The following is a 16,915-nucleotide window of genomic DNA, read 5'->3' as shown; positions in this document are numbered from 1 at the left end:
AGAGAGAGAGAGAGAGAGAGAGAGAGACAGAGGGTGGGAGGGAAACTGTGGGTCTATGAAAGTGAGACAAAGACAGAATAAAAGATGCATCACTGTGTGTGTGTGTGTGTGTGTGTGTGTGTGTGTGTGTGTGTGTGTGTGTGTGTGTGAAAGAGACAGAGATGCGGGAGAGACACAAAGAGAGAGGACAGGAGACGGTGTATGTATCTGTTATTGTATGTTTAGGTGTATGTGTGTGCGTACTTCTACATGTTTGTGTATGTGTGTGTGTGTGTGTGTGTGTGGAGCGGTCTGCACATGAAGAATAAGAAAAAAACAATGGCAGATCTGCCTCCGGGATGTGTCCATATCCTGTTGGGAGACGACGGATGTGAACGCAAACACAGCGCTCTCTGCTATGGGTCCAGCGAGAGTGCTGTCAATGTCACTGAGATGACTGCGTTGAAGTACTCGCTGCTTATGGCTGTTTGGCTGTGCTTTACTGGTTTATTTACACTGCTGTAAGAATGAGCCCCAGTATAAGCTCCATCTTAGTTCCTGCTTACCCCACCCCCCACGTTTGCTCACCAACTTCTGATTGTCAATATGTTCCATAGACATCCAAATTAATCCTTTCAACACTTTATATTATTTGTCTTCCAGCAGACTGATAGTTTAATTGATTGATTGATCGATTGATTGATTGATTGATCGATTGATGGATATGTTTGGTTTCCTAAAAGGATTTCTTCCAAGACTTACAGAGAATCTTCTGGAAGGCCCTGCGGAAGTCCTGGTTGAAGATGGTGTAGATGACGGGGTTGAGCGAGCTGTTGCAGTAGCCGATCCAGAAGAAGAACTTGAAGAGGGGCTCGGGGATGTGGCAGGCCTCGCGACACACCGCCAGCAGGCTGTAGGTGAAGAAGAAGGGGAACCAGCAGAGCACAAACACGCCCATGACCACGGCCAGCACAAAGGTGAAGCGCTTCTCGCGCGCCTGCGAGGCCTTCTTGCGCGAGGACGTGCCTCGGCGGCGCCGCGAGGCGAACAGGTCCATGGACTTGCAGCTGGCGCGCGACGCCCGGCTGGCGTGCTTCGACAGGACGCTGCCCGTGCATCCATCCGACCCGTATCCGCCCACGCCGCTGGACGGTGGCCGTCCCACGGTGCCTTGTCGCTCGGCTGTCGCTCTGGATGCGACGGCTGTGGTTGTAGCCGCCGCCACTGCCGTCGCCGCCATCACTGGGGCTCCCTCCAGCCGCCCGCCTTTGCCCTCCGACGAGCTGCTGTCCTCGCCCTCCAGGTCCTCGGTGGTGGTGGTGCCAGTGGTCGGCATGTGGCCGCGAGCGGGCGTCGGTGGTGCCGACAGCGGGCAGTGGCCGTTCTTCCGCTGCTCGCTGCCGCCGTTGGCCCGGAGCGCCGACACCCCCGCCGCGGTGACCGCTACCCCCACGGTCACCTTGCTGAAGCCGTTCTCCGTCTGCGTCTGCGTGACACCGTCGGCGCTGGCCACGCTCTTCCTCTTCTCCGAGGAGCCGCGCGTTCGCGTCTTGGCCACCTGGTAGATGCGCACGTACACGGCCACCATGATGAGGCAGGGCGCAAAGAATGAGCCGATGCTGGACGACAGCATGTACCAGGTGTCGTTGTTCAGCTCGCACTGTGGCTGCGCTGCCGTCATTGCCGCCCGCTGCTGCTGCTCGGGGTGCAGCTCGATGGAGATGAGCGGCGGCGAGGAGATGACCGCCGACAGCAGCCACACCACCACGATGATGCCCTTGACGCGTCGCGGCGTCCGCTTCAGATTGTACTCCACCGCCTGTGTCACTGACCAGTACCTGTCCAGGCTGATGGCGCACAGGTGGACGATGGAGGAGGTGCAGAACAAGACGTCCAGAGCGAGGTAGATGCCACACCAAACTTTTCCAAAGTACCAGTATCCCATGAGTTCGTTGGCCAGTGAAAACGGCATTACCAGTGTTGCCACCAGTATGTCAGCCGTAGCCAGGGAGACGAGGAACAGGTTCTGCGGGGCTTTGAGAGCCCGGCTCGTTAACACTGCGATCACTACGAGTACGTTCCCGACAATGGTGAACAAAATAAGAAAGCTTACCAGCGCCGCCAGACCGGCTATTGTCGCCAGGGAATACTGAGTATCCTTCGCCCGGGAAGAATTCGGAGAGAGGAAGGGATAAGCATCAATTCCACTTGAGTTGAGGGATCCCATTTCGCTCCTCTTTTTCACTTGTTCTCCCCAAAATGTTTCATGTTGGGAAAAAAGGAAAACTTTATAGTCTTCGCTTGGTAAATCCTGCGAGAGATCCCCGTTGGGAGCTCCGTGGAAATGTAGTGCTTTTAAAGAATGACATCATGTCATTTCCACAAAAACGGAATGATATAGAAAGAAAAATAAACAATAAACACAGGAAAAACAGAATTCGGCCAAAATAACCCGAATTGACAATGCTTTGTTATGTTTTCGAATCTATCGGCTATTTCTTCCATTTTTAAGTTTAAATCCCTGGTCCGCTGATATGGAGCAGACATTGCCACTCCTCCGTCTGTTGCGCTGTCCCTCCTGACTGCGCTGCAAGAAGCGCTCAGAGTACCGATGTGCTCTCCACGCTCCGGCACGGTCCCCCGCCCCTACCAGCCAACCAATTTCTCTCATCGGAAGGATGATGAGGCTTCATCCTCGAGGGCTGTATACCTCTTCAAGTGAGTGTCCTGGCGGATGATGCTCTGTTTGATCTGCTTATATTCACTGTCGTACAAATTACACCACCATGAACCATAACCATGTATTTTAAAATATTCACGTGGCGATTTAAAAATATTCAAGTGGCGATTTGTGCGTGCGTGTCTCTTGTGTAGAAGTGATGTGATCTTCCAACGTACACTGAAACACGTATTACACGTTTACTGCATCGCAGGTGTGAAAACCTTGTTAAAGATGAGATCTTTCTCAAACATTTGCGAATGCAACACTTTCCTGTTCATTCATAATACCTGCAAAATACCTACTTCCGGCAATAAGGAACGCTTATTAATAGCCCCTAGAGCTCTAGCAAGGTTTTTAGGAACAACAACTCATCCATCATGTAATTTCTAGTTTTAATTAAAATGCTAAAATGACTTTCCCTGGACTACCCTCTCTTCAGAGCAGGCTAAAATGCCAGGGATTGGCCAGAATACTGATATTCATTTATATCCTATACTAGAGTGCCCAAATGGTATTCCTTACATCAGTAACATGTTTTGCCAAAGGTGCCAACAGGAAATATATCACAAGATGAATGTGTTGGACAATGAGTGTTGCAGATTGGGCTCTTAAACAGAACAGACTGTGCCCTCTCAGATGCTCAGATGGTTCCCTATGATGGGAGCCAACCCGTGTCCGGGACTGGTTTTCCATTGACACACAGATTTACAACAGGAATTTCAAGGACTTGATTCTCACCCAGGAAAATGCCTTCTGCGACTGAACCAATCAACATAATTCAAGTGGGTTGTAGTCCACCCATAGAGAGAAGGGGAATGTGGGGGATGGGGTGCTGCATGTCTACTAAAGCAAGCATGCATAAATGATAAGTGAATAAATGGACTTTATGATTAGGTGTTAGATTTCCACAAGTTTTTTCTCTTTTTACATTTTTGGCAATCTCTCTCTCTCTCTCTCTCTCTCTCTCTCCCTCTCTCTCTCTTAATGTCTTTTTTTCCTTTTGAGTCTTTAATGTAATTGTTGTGTGTGTCTTTGTGTAAACTGTGTGTGTGTGTACGCGTGCAAGTGTGCCCGTTTGTAAGGTGGCATTTTAAGGTAATTTACTCTGTTTAATCTACAAAATATTGATTGATGAAAACACCATAAAACATTCATGATGTGTGAATACAGCAATATTTCAGATGCTTTGAAACGGATTTGATGTGTGTGATGTTTTTTTAACAAGCCTTTTCTATACAGACAATTGGGTTTCTGAGCTTAGGGGGTAGACAATTACACACACACACACACACACACACACACACACACACACACACACTCCCTTTTTTCCAAACAAATACACAAGGACACCCCCCCACCCACACACACACATCTCACATCTCTTCTGCTCCCTGACACACGCACACCCAATATGTGTGTGTGTGTGCATTTGACAGATCCATACCCACAGTGTACTCACGCTGAGTGGGAGAAACAAACCAGCTAGTAATATTATTGAAGTGATGCAATATTAAACAGGTATCACACAGAATACACCAACAAAGGGAGCAGTGAAAAGAAATGTTTATGTGTGTGTGTGTGGTGTGTGTGTCTGTCTGTATGTGTGTGTGTGTGTGTGTGTGTGTGTGTGTGTGCATGTGTGCATGCGCGTGCATGCGTGATCACAGAAACAAATCTGCCTCTGGCGACTTCCTACGGTGTTGACATCGACGATTAAATGCCCTTTAAAATCAACAGGGACGCAAGCAGACAAGTTTAGTAGACAAAGCCAGACCCCCCCCTCCCCCCATGTTCAGTCAGGATGTCTTTGAGCTCCTGAGCAATGAGTTCCAGTGAAGTTCTTAAACTGCTGTGTGTTGAACACAGCCCTTCACTCTGCTGTTACGCAGTGCAGTTGGTTTTTCATGTTAAACGTGACAAATCTGCCGTATTGTTCAACTATTAGTCTATCAATCAGCATGGTTCAAAAGCAAGGTTGAAGTTTGTTTTTTTCATTAAGTGGATGATGACTGGCTGGAAAGGCATTTACACCAGTGTTATCATGGTTAAAGGTTTTTTGGGGACAACGGGTACAGTTAATGTATGTCATTCTATATGACATGTTAAGAAGGTGTGTTGGGTTAGTTTCCCTTTCTCTCTCTCTCTCTCTCTCTCTCTCTCTCTCTCTCTCTCTCTCTCTCTCTTTCTCTCTCTCTTTCTATCTCTCTCCATCTTTCTTTTTCTCTCTCATTCATTCTTTCTTTTTCTCTCTCATTCATTCTTTCTTTTTCTCTCTCATTCATTCTTTCTTTTTCTCTCTCATTCATTCTTTCTTTTTCTCTCTCATTCATTCTTTCTTTTTCTCTCTCATTCATTCTTTCTTTTTCTCTCTCATTCATTCTTTCTTTTTCTCTCTCATTCATTCTTTCTTTTTCTCTCTCATTCATTCTTTCTTTTTCTCTCTCATTCATTCTTTCTTTTTCTCTCTCATTCATTCTTTCTTTTTCTCTCTCATTCATTCTTTCTTTTTCTCTCTCATTCATTCTTTCTTTTTCTCTCTCATTCATTCTTTCTTTTTCTCTCTCATTCATTCTTTCTTTTTCTCTCTCATTCATTCTTTCTTTTTTCTCTCTCATTCATTCTTTCATCCTTCTTGATGCACTGCCTCCATTCTTTTACTTCTTTCCCTTTCCCTCACTCACTCTCTCGAAGGGGGAGTCGTCTATATTTCATCCTTCTTCTTCATTCTTCTATATTTCTCATCCTAAATCACCCTCCATCTCTCTCTCCAGTCCTCTCCCTCCCTCTCTCTATCTATCTATCGGGACAACATTATCATTGTATTTGTTTCATAATAGCGTCTAGCATGGCCACATAATGTGCCGCTCCATCAAACAAACATGAAGCATTACTCAAGATGGAATAAAGCTAGAGTCCATGATTCGCTAGTGTGCTAATTCATATTGATTCATCAAATATCCAAAAATTACATACAGAAAATAAAAAAAGTTTTATCCATGGTATGATAATCCAATGCACTGCAGGCGACATAACACTTCAGCATACAATTCTACAGATTCTCCAGAGCTCTGTCTATGCCATGTCAAGACACTGTGCCAGGGAGTATCTTGAAAGCGGTGTTGGTATTACTAAGACCAGAGATACAGGGCTGGACTGAGGCCAAGCCATGCTGTCTCAAGCCATTAGACTGCTAAATTAATGTCAACCAGGCAACAACAGAGTCTGTCACTCACATAGCTCATTTACAATCATCCTGTGACTTTCTCTCTCTCTCTCTGTCTCTCACACATTTTCTCCCTTTGTTGTGGGAATAACAGAAAATGCCCCCTTCCCCAACACATCATCTCCCTTTCGACTGACTCAAGAATATAGAGATATCATGGAGAGGTGTCAAGTGATGTGTCAGGATAGGACCCCCACCCCCACCCCATCTCACTCTCCCAGTGTGTCAGGGCTTTTCGCTCATCTTGCATCAGATAGATGATGAAGTCTTGTTTGAGATTTGTTTGAGACGGAAGGCAAATTGATTCATCAGGCATGCTCGTCTGTGTGTGTGTGTGTGCGCGTGTGTGTGTTGTATCTGTTATTACAGTATATTTAATTTTATTGTGGATTTCATAACTGATTCAACGATCCTGAATGTGTTATTCTGTATGTATAGTATAAACAAACCATGAAGCATTACTCAAGATGGAATAAAGCTAGAGTCCATGATTCGCTAGTGTGCTAATTCATATTGATTCATCAAATATCCAAAAATTACATACAGAAAATAAAAAAAGTTTTATCCATGGTATGATAATCCAATGCACTGCAGGCGACATAACACTTCAGCATACAATTCTACAGATTCTCCAGAGCTCTGTCTATGCCATGTCAAGACACTGTGCCAGGGAGTATCTTGAAAGCGGTGTTGGTATTACTAAGACCAGAGATACAGGGCTGGACTGAGGCCAAGCCATGCTGTCTCAAGCCATTAGACTGCTAAATTAATGTCAACCAGGCAACAACAGAGTCTGTCACTCACATAGCTCATTTACAATCATCCTGTGACTTTCTCTCTCTCTCTCTCTCTCTCACACATTTTCTCCCTTTGTTGTGGGAATAACAGAAAATGCCCCCTTCCCCAACACATCATCTCCCTTTCGACTGACTCAAGAATATAGAGATATCATGGAGAGGTGTCAAGTGATGTGTCAGGATAGGACCCCCACCCCCACCCTCTCTCTCTCTCTGTCTCTCACACATTTTCTCCCTTTGTTGTGGGAATAACAGAAAATGCCCCCTTCCCCAACACATCATCTCCCCTTTCGACTGACTCAAGAATATAGAGATATCATGGAGAGGTGTCAAGTGATGTGTCAGGATAGGACCCCCCCACCCCCCACCCCATCTCACTCTCCCAGTGTGTCAGGGCTTTTCGCTCATCTTGCATCAGATAGATGATGAAGTCTTGTTTGAGATTTGTTTGAGACGGAAGGCAAATTGATTCATCAGGCATGCTCGTCTGTGTGTGTGTGTGTGTGTGCTGTGTGTGTGTGTGTGTGTGTGTGTGTGTGACGTGTGTATGTGAGCATAAATAGGATAAAACGTACTGTGTCTTAAGGTTAATGTTCTGTTGCACATCATTCATTGAATTAACTTCCAGTAGCTGCTCAAATCAGCATATATCTCTCAGTACATGTACTTATGCCTCTTCGCCTCTCATTCACAATGTCTAACAGGTGTAAAAGACACAACACAACAATCCTCAAATTGTTTGTTTATATTGTTTGCAGCACCAAAATATGTAAATAAATGCAATTTCCAGAGCCTAATGACAATTCAATCGTATTCTTGAAACATAGAATGAATATGTGTGTATGTGTGTCTGTGTGTCTTTGTGTGGGTATGTGCGTATTCGTGTGTACGTATGTGTGTGTGCCATCTCTTCAAAAGTGATTCTCAGTCCCTCTGAAAATGGTGTAGTGGAGGCTAAACGCAAGGAAACACAGTTTATCCACCTCTGAAATTTCAGAAATAGTTTATCCACCTCTTATTAGAGTTTATCCACCTAGTATGCTACGTACTACATACAGCAAAATAATTTGTTTTTCGTAGGACTACGGTACGTTCAATGAGCTAGGGAAAAGTGGGTTAAACATGTTTCCACCACAAAAGTCCAGAACGATACCTGAACGATTATTTCCTACTTTTGCTAACCGTTTCCCAGTTGTACACTGTCTACCAGTAAGAAACCTGCAATCATCATCATTGGGAATGTTCCCATTATTCCCAGACCCCCATAAAGACAAATGTGATATGCCATGTAATGCCATATAATACCATTATAATAATACCATTACATGAAATAGCAGGTAGTAACAACACGGCACATTTCTCTAAGTAAGTTAAGATAACATTTCATATCAAATTAATTCAACAACACTGCAGTTATTGTCCTCTGGGGATTACATTTCAATTACCTGTCTATCTGTATGCCTGTCTGTTATTGTTGTGCAATGACCATGACAACTGCTAACTGTTAGCTTGAGCAATGGATAACAAATGTACATTAATTTAGGGTTTTCTTTAATTCACCTTTTTTTTTCTATAACCCTCAGACAATGGACAGAGTTAGAGAGTACGACAACTTAAAACAACAACTTGAAAATGGTAAGTTTTAGGGGGTCATATTTTCAGTTTCCGTAAATCCTCAAATTATGGCCGGGATTCTATAGCCGGGGACATTGTCGATTCAGACAAATAAAGGCCGGTCCCCAAATATAAGCCGGGGTAATAATTGCCTATATCATACCCCTATTCCACCGACACAGCTCTAGTGCTGGTTCGGAGTCAGTTAACCCTATTCCACCAACGCAGGTCTGGTGCTGGTTCGGAGTCACTTTTACCCATCACCCCAGAAAGACAGAGAAATTATTAATATTTTGCAAATATTTTGAAAATTATTTTCTAGGAGAGCTGACTCAAAAAGGGTTTGACACACGAGTAAAAAAGCTTCTGGTGGCAAAGGAAACCGGTAGGATAGTATTGCTGCATATTTTCAGTATTAACATCAGATATTCGTAGTATAATGTTATGTATATAATAGCCAACATTTGAAGATTGCATATGAATTCAATGTGAGTAATTCTTTGATTTCACTGAGTACTTATTTGTGCCTTGTGTCATACCACCGCCATTTCTATTGTAGGGCAGAGTGAAGGGAGTTCCAGTTCTAGCAATGATTATTTGAGTAAGCAAGCTCCATATTATGTGTATTCACAATAATATGAAAGAGATGTTGGGTTGCTTGGATTTGGCACAGTTGCTCAAATAAATATCTGTGTTCATTTCAGCTGCAGCTGAGGCTTTTGCCAAAGCAAAACATCTTGTACAGCCGCAAGTTGTGAAGAAGAAGCAATATCCACTGGCAGTTAAACCATCAAAGTCATCACTTCTAAAGGTTAGAAAAGTCTGACCCTAAATAAACACAATATTGCATTAAGAAACAAAAGATGCCTCAGTGAAAAGATTTTACTGTATTTTCCGGACTATATGTCACACTTTTTCATAGTTTGGATGGTCCTGCAACTCAGGTGCAACATATATATTTATATATATGGTTTTTTCCTCTTCATGACACATTTTTTGACTGATGCAGCTTATACTCTGGTGCGGCTTCTAGTCCGGAAAATACGGTAGTTAGATAGATTGTATTTCTTTTCTTTAAACTTAGGTTAAAATGGCTCCCATGGAGTGGAGGCCACGGACTACAAAGAGGTCAGGGAAATATCAAAAAATTATTTTGGAAGAGATCCCTCCCCGTGTTGTCCTGCAGGGAGATGAGACCTATGACGACCTGCTAAAAATAGGACAAGAAATGTTCTGGCCTGACAAGCACGATCAAAGTGAATTCACCCTTTGCCATGGAGACGGTAGTAGGTGGACCAAGGTGGAATTCTCTGCAGAGTTCAAAACTGTTTCTGATATGACCACTCCTTGGAAAAGGACTCTTTATGTTGGACGAAGAGAATTGGGTAATTTGGGTAATGCTAATTATCAATACCAATAATATCATAAGTGTAGAAGTTATTTAGTACAAAACATCTGTTATTTTTGCAGAAGTTATCTGCGTAGATGATGAAACTACAGCACCAGGTATGTTTAAGTGTCTATATGTGTGGTTACATGTTCTAGTTATTGAAGTAATCTGTATATTGTACTGTATGTTCCAATGGAATTTCACTGTGACTGTCATTTTTTGTTTCTGCTGTTGTGTTTTGTAGATGAGGAGGATGAAGAGGATATGGATCAAAGTATGTTTGATGAGGTAATGGCATGATCTGGTCTGATCTTGCACCCACAAATCCTCAGACACCGTTAGTGTGATTGTTAGAAGTGTGCCAAGTGGAAAAGAGGATACTTTCACTGTTTGTGTTTGTAGGATTCCAGTGCCGAGTCAGCTAGAGGCAGTAGTGCAGGGACAGCTGCAGCTCAACACATTTCAAATCTCAGGGTCAACAGTGAGTCAACTGCAGAGGCAGCGGTAGGTGAGAATTGGACATCAGAGAGTGCAGTGGAGGGAAATGAGAGTGTGAAGGCTTCACACGATCCCATCCTGCCCTCTTGTAAGTATTTTGTTTTCTATCCAGATAGTGTCTTTTTCCACAAATTATTTAAGGAAAAATTAACATCTCATGTATTAAGGGAAGGGACCACTGCTCCTCAAAACATACATTTCAATCAGTAGGCCTGTTTGAGGTCTGAAGTGCTGTATGTAGAACAAAGAACAGGACAATTTTGTACAACATCACAGTGGATCAGCAGATAAAACTAACCAAGGGTAGCGAGTTCACTCTATTTCAGTTTAAGTTTGCCCTATAGGTTAGCTTCAGCTGTCAGTCCACCATTACATCAATCCTCCATATGTACCATATATTTTCTTACTGACCACACTCAATGTTGAGGTCTCAGCTTAAGGTCCCCTTTAAAAGCTTGACTAGTCTGGGACTTGTTTCACCAGAAGCTACACATATTTAAACTTGTGACAAATAAAGAAATGCTGTGAGTCTATTTGTGTCACTGTTGGTTAATATTTTCTGAGGTTGAATTGCATTTCTATGCCATGTTGTATTGCTTACTACCAATATGTGAATGATGCTGAACATTGTTTGGAATGGGCTCCAATAACAAATCCAATTACAATGTAGGAAACATTGCGCTTGATGTGTGTTTGTATCCCTTAGTGTATCTTCCACGTGTCCCATATGTGGACAGCTCCTTAATCAAATACGATGAAAGGCTTCTCCTTGGAGAAGGAACGTTTGGTCAGGTGTACGGAGGCTCGTACCAGGGTACACCTGCGGCTGTAAAAAGAATAGTGTTGGGAAGTGCCAAAGCAGAAGAGCAGGACATCCACCATGAAATAAATGTGTCTCTGTAAGAATATTTTATTTAAATGATTTTTTCTGTGCTCTGTGTAGCTTTGTAATGTGTTACATTTGATAACTTAAAGTGATTTATAATGCTAAGTAATTTCTAATACTGTTACAAATGTGTGCAAGAAACCATTTATTTATTTTTAACTTTTAAGACAGAATGGGGTAGGCAACCTGAGATTACTTTTCTTTAGTTTTGAAAGAATAAGATTGGGTTCTTTTCATTATTCACAGGAGACTGTCACATCCCAACATTGTGAGACTTCTGGCGGCAGCTCGCAGTGACACCTGCTTTTTGTTGGCTACAGAGTATATCCATGGAGCTCCTCTTGATGTCGTCATTAACTCTGACAGCTGCATTGTAAAGGTATTTTTGCTACTGTTCTTTCAGTTGCCTGCTGATATTCTTTAATGTGTCACTGCACATAATTTGTTAGGGAAATAAGCAAAGTCTTATGAAATGACTAATTATCTTTGTTAATTATAATTGTCTTCTAAGCTGGAAGGACACGATGACGAATTCATCGCTCTCGATCTAGCAATGGCGACAGAGTATATCCATGCACAGCAGGTTATTCATCAGGACCTTAAGCCAGCCAATGTTATGGTAAGTTATTTTTCCTTCAGAAATACTGGGCATGACAATGGAAGCGCTTCTTTTGAACAATCTCTGAAGTGAAAACATTTTAGAGATGAGTAACGTCTTGGAAATGTGCATAAAGTGACAGTGTACCAGCAGACTTTAGTGTCAAAATGCAGAACTTGTAGACCACAATGAATATGTAGCTTTACAGATGACAAACTGAGCCAACAATATCAATCATTTGGTTGCTTTGCTTTTTATACATGTAAATATATCTTCCCTGGTAAATACAGTACTTTCATACAACATTCATAATGTTTTCTGTATCTTTCAGATTCAATTACAGTCGAAGAGGGCAGTCCTAACAGACTGGGGTTTGGCCAATATTAGAGACACTGTCCAGCTTCGCCAAGGTAGCCGTGCACAAGGACAGGCTGTAGGGCCCATGGGCGGGACATTTCTGTACATGGCACCTGAGTGCATCCTGCACTTTCAGGATGCCTCCTGGTACACTGACATGTGGTCCCTGGGGGCCACCTATCTGGAATTGTTCACAAGGTCATCCCCATGGCTCATCAGAAAACAACGAGCGCTGGCTGCTCTCATGGCATCGAAGACCCCTCCACACGCTCTCCAAAGTCTCAACGAGAAGTACCACTTTTTGGGTACATTGCTCAACTATGAGCCGCAATCCCGACCCAACGCCTCAGGAGTAGTAGAATTTCTCAAGTCAGGGCTTGGCCTGGATTTAGAGAGCCGATATGGGTATAAGTGGTAGAGAAATGCTGACAGTGTGAGGAAGTGTTTTTGTGTTCTGATAGTTCTAGTCAAGTCATAGTTTAAATAATTGAAAGCTTCCAATTTGTTCTACATTGATGTCCAGTGTGTGTGTGTTCAGCTGCAAAAGTATCCACGTTAAAATAAAGAGCATGTCATGATTACTACCCAGCCCCCCACCCCCTCCTTTTTCACTCTCTTTCCCTTAGCATAATTTTATATAATTTGTTTGCCTCTGCAAATGTAGAGGGTGTTTGCAGCATATTTCTATTCATACAATTGGTTATTTCTTCAACTAACTTAAGGTAGGCAGCAAAGCAACCATTTAGGGTGTGTGGAAACCTGCTGTTGGCTAAAATGGCCCCACACAGGTCTTGAAATTCCTCGTTTGCAACACGCAAGTGTTCATTTTCTTCACTGACAATTTGTTGTGAAAAGTCAAGAAGGTCATCATCAACTGGGCACAGCATATCAGCAAAGACTATATATAAGGGAGAAAAAGGCAAATGGTGGTCTTTCAGGACATTTTCTTCAGAAGGAGGAAACATAATTGAGCATTAATGGCGTGTATGCATTCATAGAAATGTATTAAATAATCAACCAAATTTTCTAATACCAGGAGGTGGGGAGTTGTACATGACATCTGGCTTCCCGAATGGACCTGGAGCATGCCGTTGTTTTCTAATGTCGTGACTGTTCCAAACTGTCCGCTCAATGTTCAAGTCCTCCTGAAGCATCTCAAGATGTGTATACTGCAGGCAATTTCTATTGAAAAAGAAATAGAATATGTAAAGAGTGTCCGATGAATTAGAGCATGTTTATGCAACCTTCAAAAATATATGCCATTTTCACTTGAAAGAAACTTTGACCTACATGTGTACAGGGTTGTCCAGTTCGAGGATGCCAGACTCCATCATGCCCTAAGCATGTGATAAGAAAAGGACATAAGGTTACTCTATTTTGTCATTTAATGAGTTCATGGTAGCAGCTAAGAAATTATAAATGAACATGATCAGAGGGTAACTTTAGAGTGGAAAACTAACATTTCAGCAATTATGTTAACCAAAGCAAACACACAAACCATGTTAACCATGTGCAAACACATAAAACACCAATTTCAGATATAGAGGTGTTAGATTTCTTGTGCTGTAGGTAGGGGATTTCCCCACAATAGGCAATCAAAAACCATTGTGGTCCAAAAAAATTGCCATCAGCAATGCACTCCTTTTGCTAAATTATACATTTATGGCCGTAGACATAGTTAAGATCACTTCAAAATGGCTTTAACCTCTCAACTGCAGCAATGAAATAATTCTTTGGTTACTGGTTTTAAATGCAGTTAAGAAAATATAGGTATATTTAAGGTCAGTCATCAGCGCAGCCATTGATGGTTGTCCTAGGCTAGTAGTACCTCAAATCTTGTCAGCCATTTCTTGATCCACGTCCGCTTTAACATGCTGTTGAAGCATTCGGCTCTCTAAACAGAACAATAATGAAATACATTTTTTCAACAAAACAATAATGAAATACATTTCAAATTATTTTACCAGACATAATTTCACTGCATTTCTTACTTCCAGTAACTATATGCATGTGACAATAAACTTCCTTGTATCCATTTCATCTACATCCACCAAAAAAGAAAAACCTGGGGAGTTGTGTAAAATACTAATAACAACTGAATGTGATAATCTACAAATGTTGAATGCCATATTTAGTTGGAAAAGGGACATAAGACAAAATATAAATCTTGAAAAAGACATTTGGTATATATGTACTTTTTCAATTTTGATGCTGGCAACATGTTTTAAAAAAGGGTTGGGACAGTGGCATGTTTACCACTGTGCTGCTTCACCTCTTCATTTAAAAACTTGCCTGGTTGTGAACTGATGTGCCCATCCTGAAGCATTGCCATGCCTGGTCCCCAAGTTGTCGAACGTGAAATGCCGTCTGCATTTCACCAACAACAAGGTTCTCCTTTCCCCTGTCACTCCGGATCAATCGGGGACATCCTTAGCATATAAAAAGAACATTTTTTGTGTATGTGACCTGACAAGCTTTGCCACAGACTCAATACCTCCAATTGACAATGCATACCTCCTAGTTCCACAACAACATCAAAGAAGTATCTTGCCACAAATTTTTGCTTGCGGTTCGAAGTGCCAACCTTCAGCCACAGAACCCTTCGAGAAAACCTGAGAGGAAAAAAAGATATGCACACATCCATGCACATAAAGAAAGCCAGCTTAGACAGAATGTTGCCCATGGTAACCAGCTAGCTTCACCATACTCTTACAATATCACTTCAGATGTGAAAAAGTTATTAACGTAATGTACCTTATGACACAGCACAAGCGATGCTTTTGTACAATTTACCTACCCATCAATGCATAAATGTACCCAGATCCCAAAGAACTTCAGCTTATCATTACCTGTAGGACAAAATATAGGGATATCTATAACGCATACTATAGTCGCATTGTAAAACTTAATCCCTTTCATTAAGCTGATCAAATGTTTACCATCTATGTGCCAGGTGTCATTTGGTCCAGAGCTGTGGTAGTTCCTCCTTTGTATTTTTTTTTTTGCCTGGACTCCTTCTCTGCAGACCACTTGCATCCACTTCACGCATAATTTCAGCAACATCAGTCCTACATTCATTGACAGGTACTTATAAGTGACACTCGAAGGTAACATGACAAAGTGCTTGGTGACATTTACATCACTAACCTGTAGCAAGGCCGCACTCCTCTGACATCGCGAACACGTTTTAACATGGCTCTGATGCCTTGGTCAGGTGACCAGTGTCTCATCTCGCTCTGGAAATCGAACATATCAAGTAATTATAACCATTGCATGGACAAGCAGAACAACATTTTTGCACAATGCACAAACACATTTTTTTTTTTAATTGTTTGGGGGCTATAGGCTATCTATGCTAAGCTAGGCTAATGGAAGGGTGCATCAGACCGAGTAACTGCATGCACAGATAAGAGAAGGGTATGTGTCATATTATCTAATTTAGTACTGCTAATTATCCAGTAAAGGTTCCACTGTGCAACAGAAGCCATTGTCCAGTCAACCTTTACATAAAGTGCACACTGAAGAAAGCACAAGCCAAAACGCGTATGTGCAAATAAAAGAGTATATGCATAGTGCGGCCTCTATCCTACTTTCCTTTATGTAGGACTATCCAGGCCAGCACCTTTAAAGTTTAAAAAGTAGACAAATTGAGTGAAGCCTGCTCCTATCCTCACTGACCAGTCAACTTTTACAAAATTCTGTCCACAGGCCACAGGCTTTATACAGAACAGTCAGAATGAATGAAAGCAGCTGCCTTGTCTCGCAATAAACAAACAGCAGGTGGAAATCCTGATACTCTTTCAACTACATGAAAGTTAATCAAATACCGCCCAGATTTCAGTGCCCATCAGCCCCAACATTTAGCAATATAATCCACTCTGAATGAAACACGTCTCACAATAAATTGCATGTTAGAAAACTTGCTGTTATCTACAATAATTTGTTATTGTTCATGAAGGCGTGTATGGCAAGTTGTTATTTTATGAGTAGCCTTTTACTTTATTTCTAAGAATAAAATTGCAATTAGGCTTAAATTAACAAAAAAAGAAGCCTAATAAGAATAAAGGTCTGCCTCGAATACCAGCCCACCCAAATAAAGGCCTGTGCTTTGCGTAGCCTAAGTAAATAAAAGATCCCAGCCACAATTTCAGGATTTACGATAAGGTAATGTCACTGTGGCTGTTTTACCTGCACAGCTTCACGGATTTCTCGAAGTGGTCTCTGTGGGCTTCTCCTCCTCAGCCCAAGCAACTTCAATAGTCTTCTTAAGTGTCGGTCACTGTTAGGTCACAGAACAACCACAATATACATAAGAGCACACTCTTTAGCAATAGACTGTACTTAAGAGTTGATATTTTTCAGCTTCTATTAACTTTTCATTTGAGACGTTTTCGTCTGACTCCACTTTTTCTGACAGCGGTGATACCTTATTCAGAGTGTCTATTACACAGCTGAGCTATTCACACGTAACAACAAAAAACATGTTGCTTGTTTTTAAAAAATATATATATATTTCATTGTGTGATCAATATGCCAGAATAAATGCACAGGGGTGCAAATAGCATACACTGATATTTGTACCAGACAGGGTATTAATAGAACACACTGCTGTGTGCACCGGGGTACGAATAGCATACATTGATATTTGTACCAGACGGGGTACTAATAGGACACATTGCTGTGTCCACCGGGGTACGAATAGAATTCACTTCTTATTGACCCAGGGTTCGAATAGCATACACTGCTAATTGTACCAGGGGTGCAAATAGCCTTACCCCTTATTTTACTTCTACACCCCTGCTTGCCTCCCTATATCATTGCTCCAACAAGAGTATATAAGTGCCAACAACA

At 42.1% G+C, this 16,915-nt stretch overlaps 3 protein-coding genes across 3 annotated transcripts; 1 reads left to right on the top strand and 2 right to left on the bottom strand.

Moving 5' to 3' along the window:
• Positions 1-2,511, bottom strand: LOC125289778 (alpha-2 adrenergic receptor-like). Its single transcript, XM_048236770.1, has one exon. It carries the CDS (start codon positions 2,204-2,206, stop codon positions 716-718), a length of 1,491 nt encoding a protein of 496 aa, XP_048092727.1. The 5' UTR covers positions 2,207-2,511; the 3' UTR covers positions 1-715.
• An 8,906-nt stretch (positions 2,512-11,417) lies between these two features.
• Positions 11,418-12,482, top strand: LOC125289790 (mitogen-activated protein kinase kinase 5-like). The gene is made up of 3 exons (XM_048236787.1): positions 11,418-11,488; positions 11,621-11,728; positions 12,039-12,482. Exons 2-3 carry the CDS (start codon positions 11,663-11,665, stop codon positions 12,480-12,482), a joined length of 510 nt encoding a protein of 169 aa, XP_048092744.1. The 5' UTR covers positions 11,418-11,488; positions 11,621-11,662.
• Positions 12,483-12,672: 190 nt separating this feature from the next.
• Positions 12,673-16,340, bottom strand: LOC125289783. The gene is made up of 10 exons (XM_048236777.1): positions 16,253-16,340; positions 15,212-15,300; positions 15,004-15,103; positions 14,862-14,913; positions 14,579-14,676; positions 14,357-14,493; positions 13,893-13,958; positions 13,355-13,401; positions 13,098-13,246; positions 12,673-12,962 (listed from the first exon to the last, which is right to left on the bottom strand). The coding sequence occupies exons 3-10, from the start codon at positions 15,098-15,100 to the stop codon at positions 12,673-12,675; spliced, it is 936 nt and encodes a 311-aa protein (XP_048092734.1). The 5' UTR covers positions 15,101-15,103; positions 15,212-15,300; positions 16,253-16,340.
• Positions 16,341-16,915: the final 575 nt, after the last annotated feature.

This window comes from Alosa alosa, chromosome 24 (genome assembly GCF_017589495.1).
Source record: "Alosa alosa isolate M-15738 ecotype Scorff River chromosome 24, AALO_Geno_1.1, whole genome shotgun sequence".
Classification (NCBI taxonomy): Eukaryota; Metazoa; Chordata; class Actinopteri; order Clupeiformes; family Clupeidae; genus Alosa; species Alosa alosa.
Note: the sequence above shows the minus strand (reverse complement) of the source record. Positions and strands in the feature narration are given on the sequence as shown.

Excerpts from the sequence above, each read along its gene's own strand:
- LOC125289778 (XM_048236770.1), bottom strand. The coding sequence starts at position 2,206 with ATGGGATCCCTCAACTCAAGTGGAATTGATGCTTATCCCTTCCTCTCT.
- LOC125289790 (XM_048236787.1), top strand. The coding sequence starts at position 11,663 with ATGGCGACAGAGTATATCCATGCACAGCAGGTTATTCATCAGGACCTT. Across the intron at positions 11,729-12,038 it reads TTAAGCCAGCCAATGTTATG|ATTCAATTACAGTCGAAGAG; the intron begins GTAAGTTATTTT and ends TGTATCTTTCAG.
- LOC125289783 (XM_048236777.1), bottom strand. The coding sequence starts at position 15,100 with ATGCAAGTGGTCTGCAGAGAAGGAGTCCAGGCAAAAAAAAAAATACAA. Across the intron at positions 14,914-15,003 it reads TGACACCTGGCACATAGATG|GTAATGATAAGCTGAAGTTC; the intron begins GTAAACATTTGA and ends TTTGTCCTACAG. Across the intron at positions 14,677-14,861 it reads GTACATTTATGCATTGATGG|GTTTTCTCGAAGGGTTCTGT; the intron begins GTAGGTAAATTG and ends TTTTCCTCTCAG.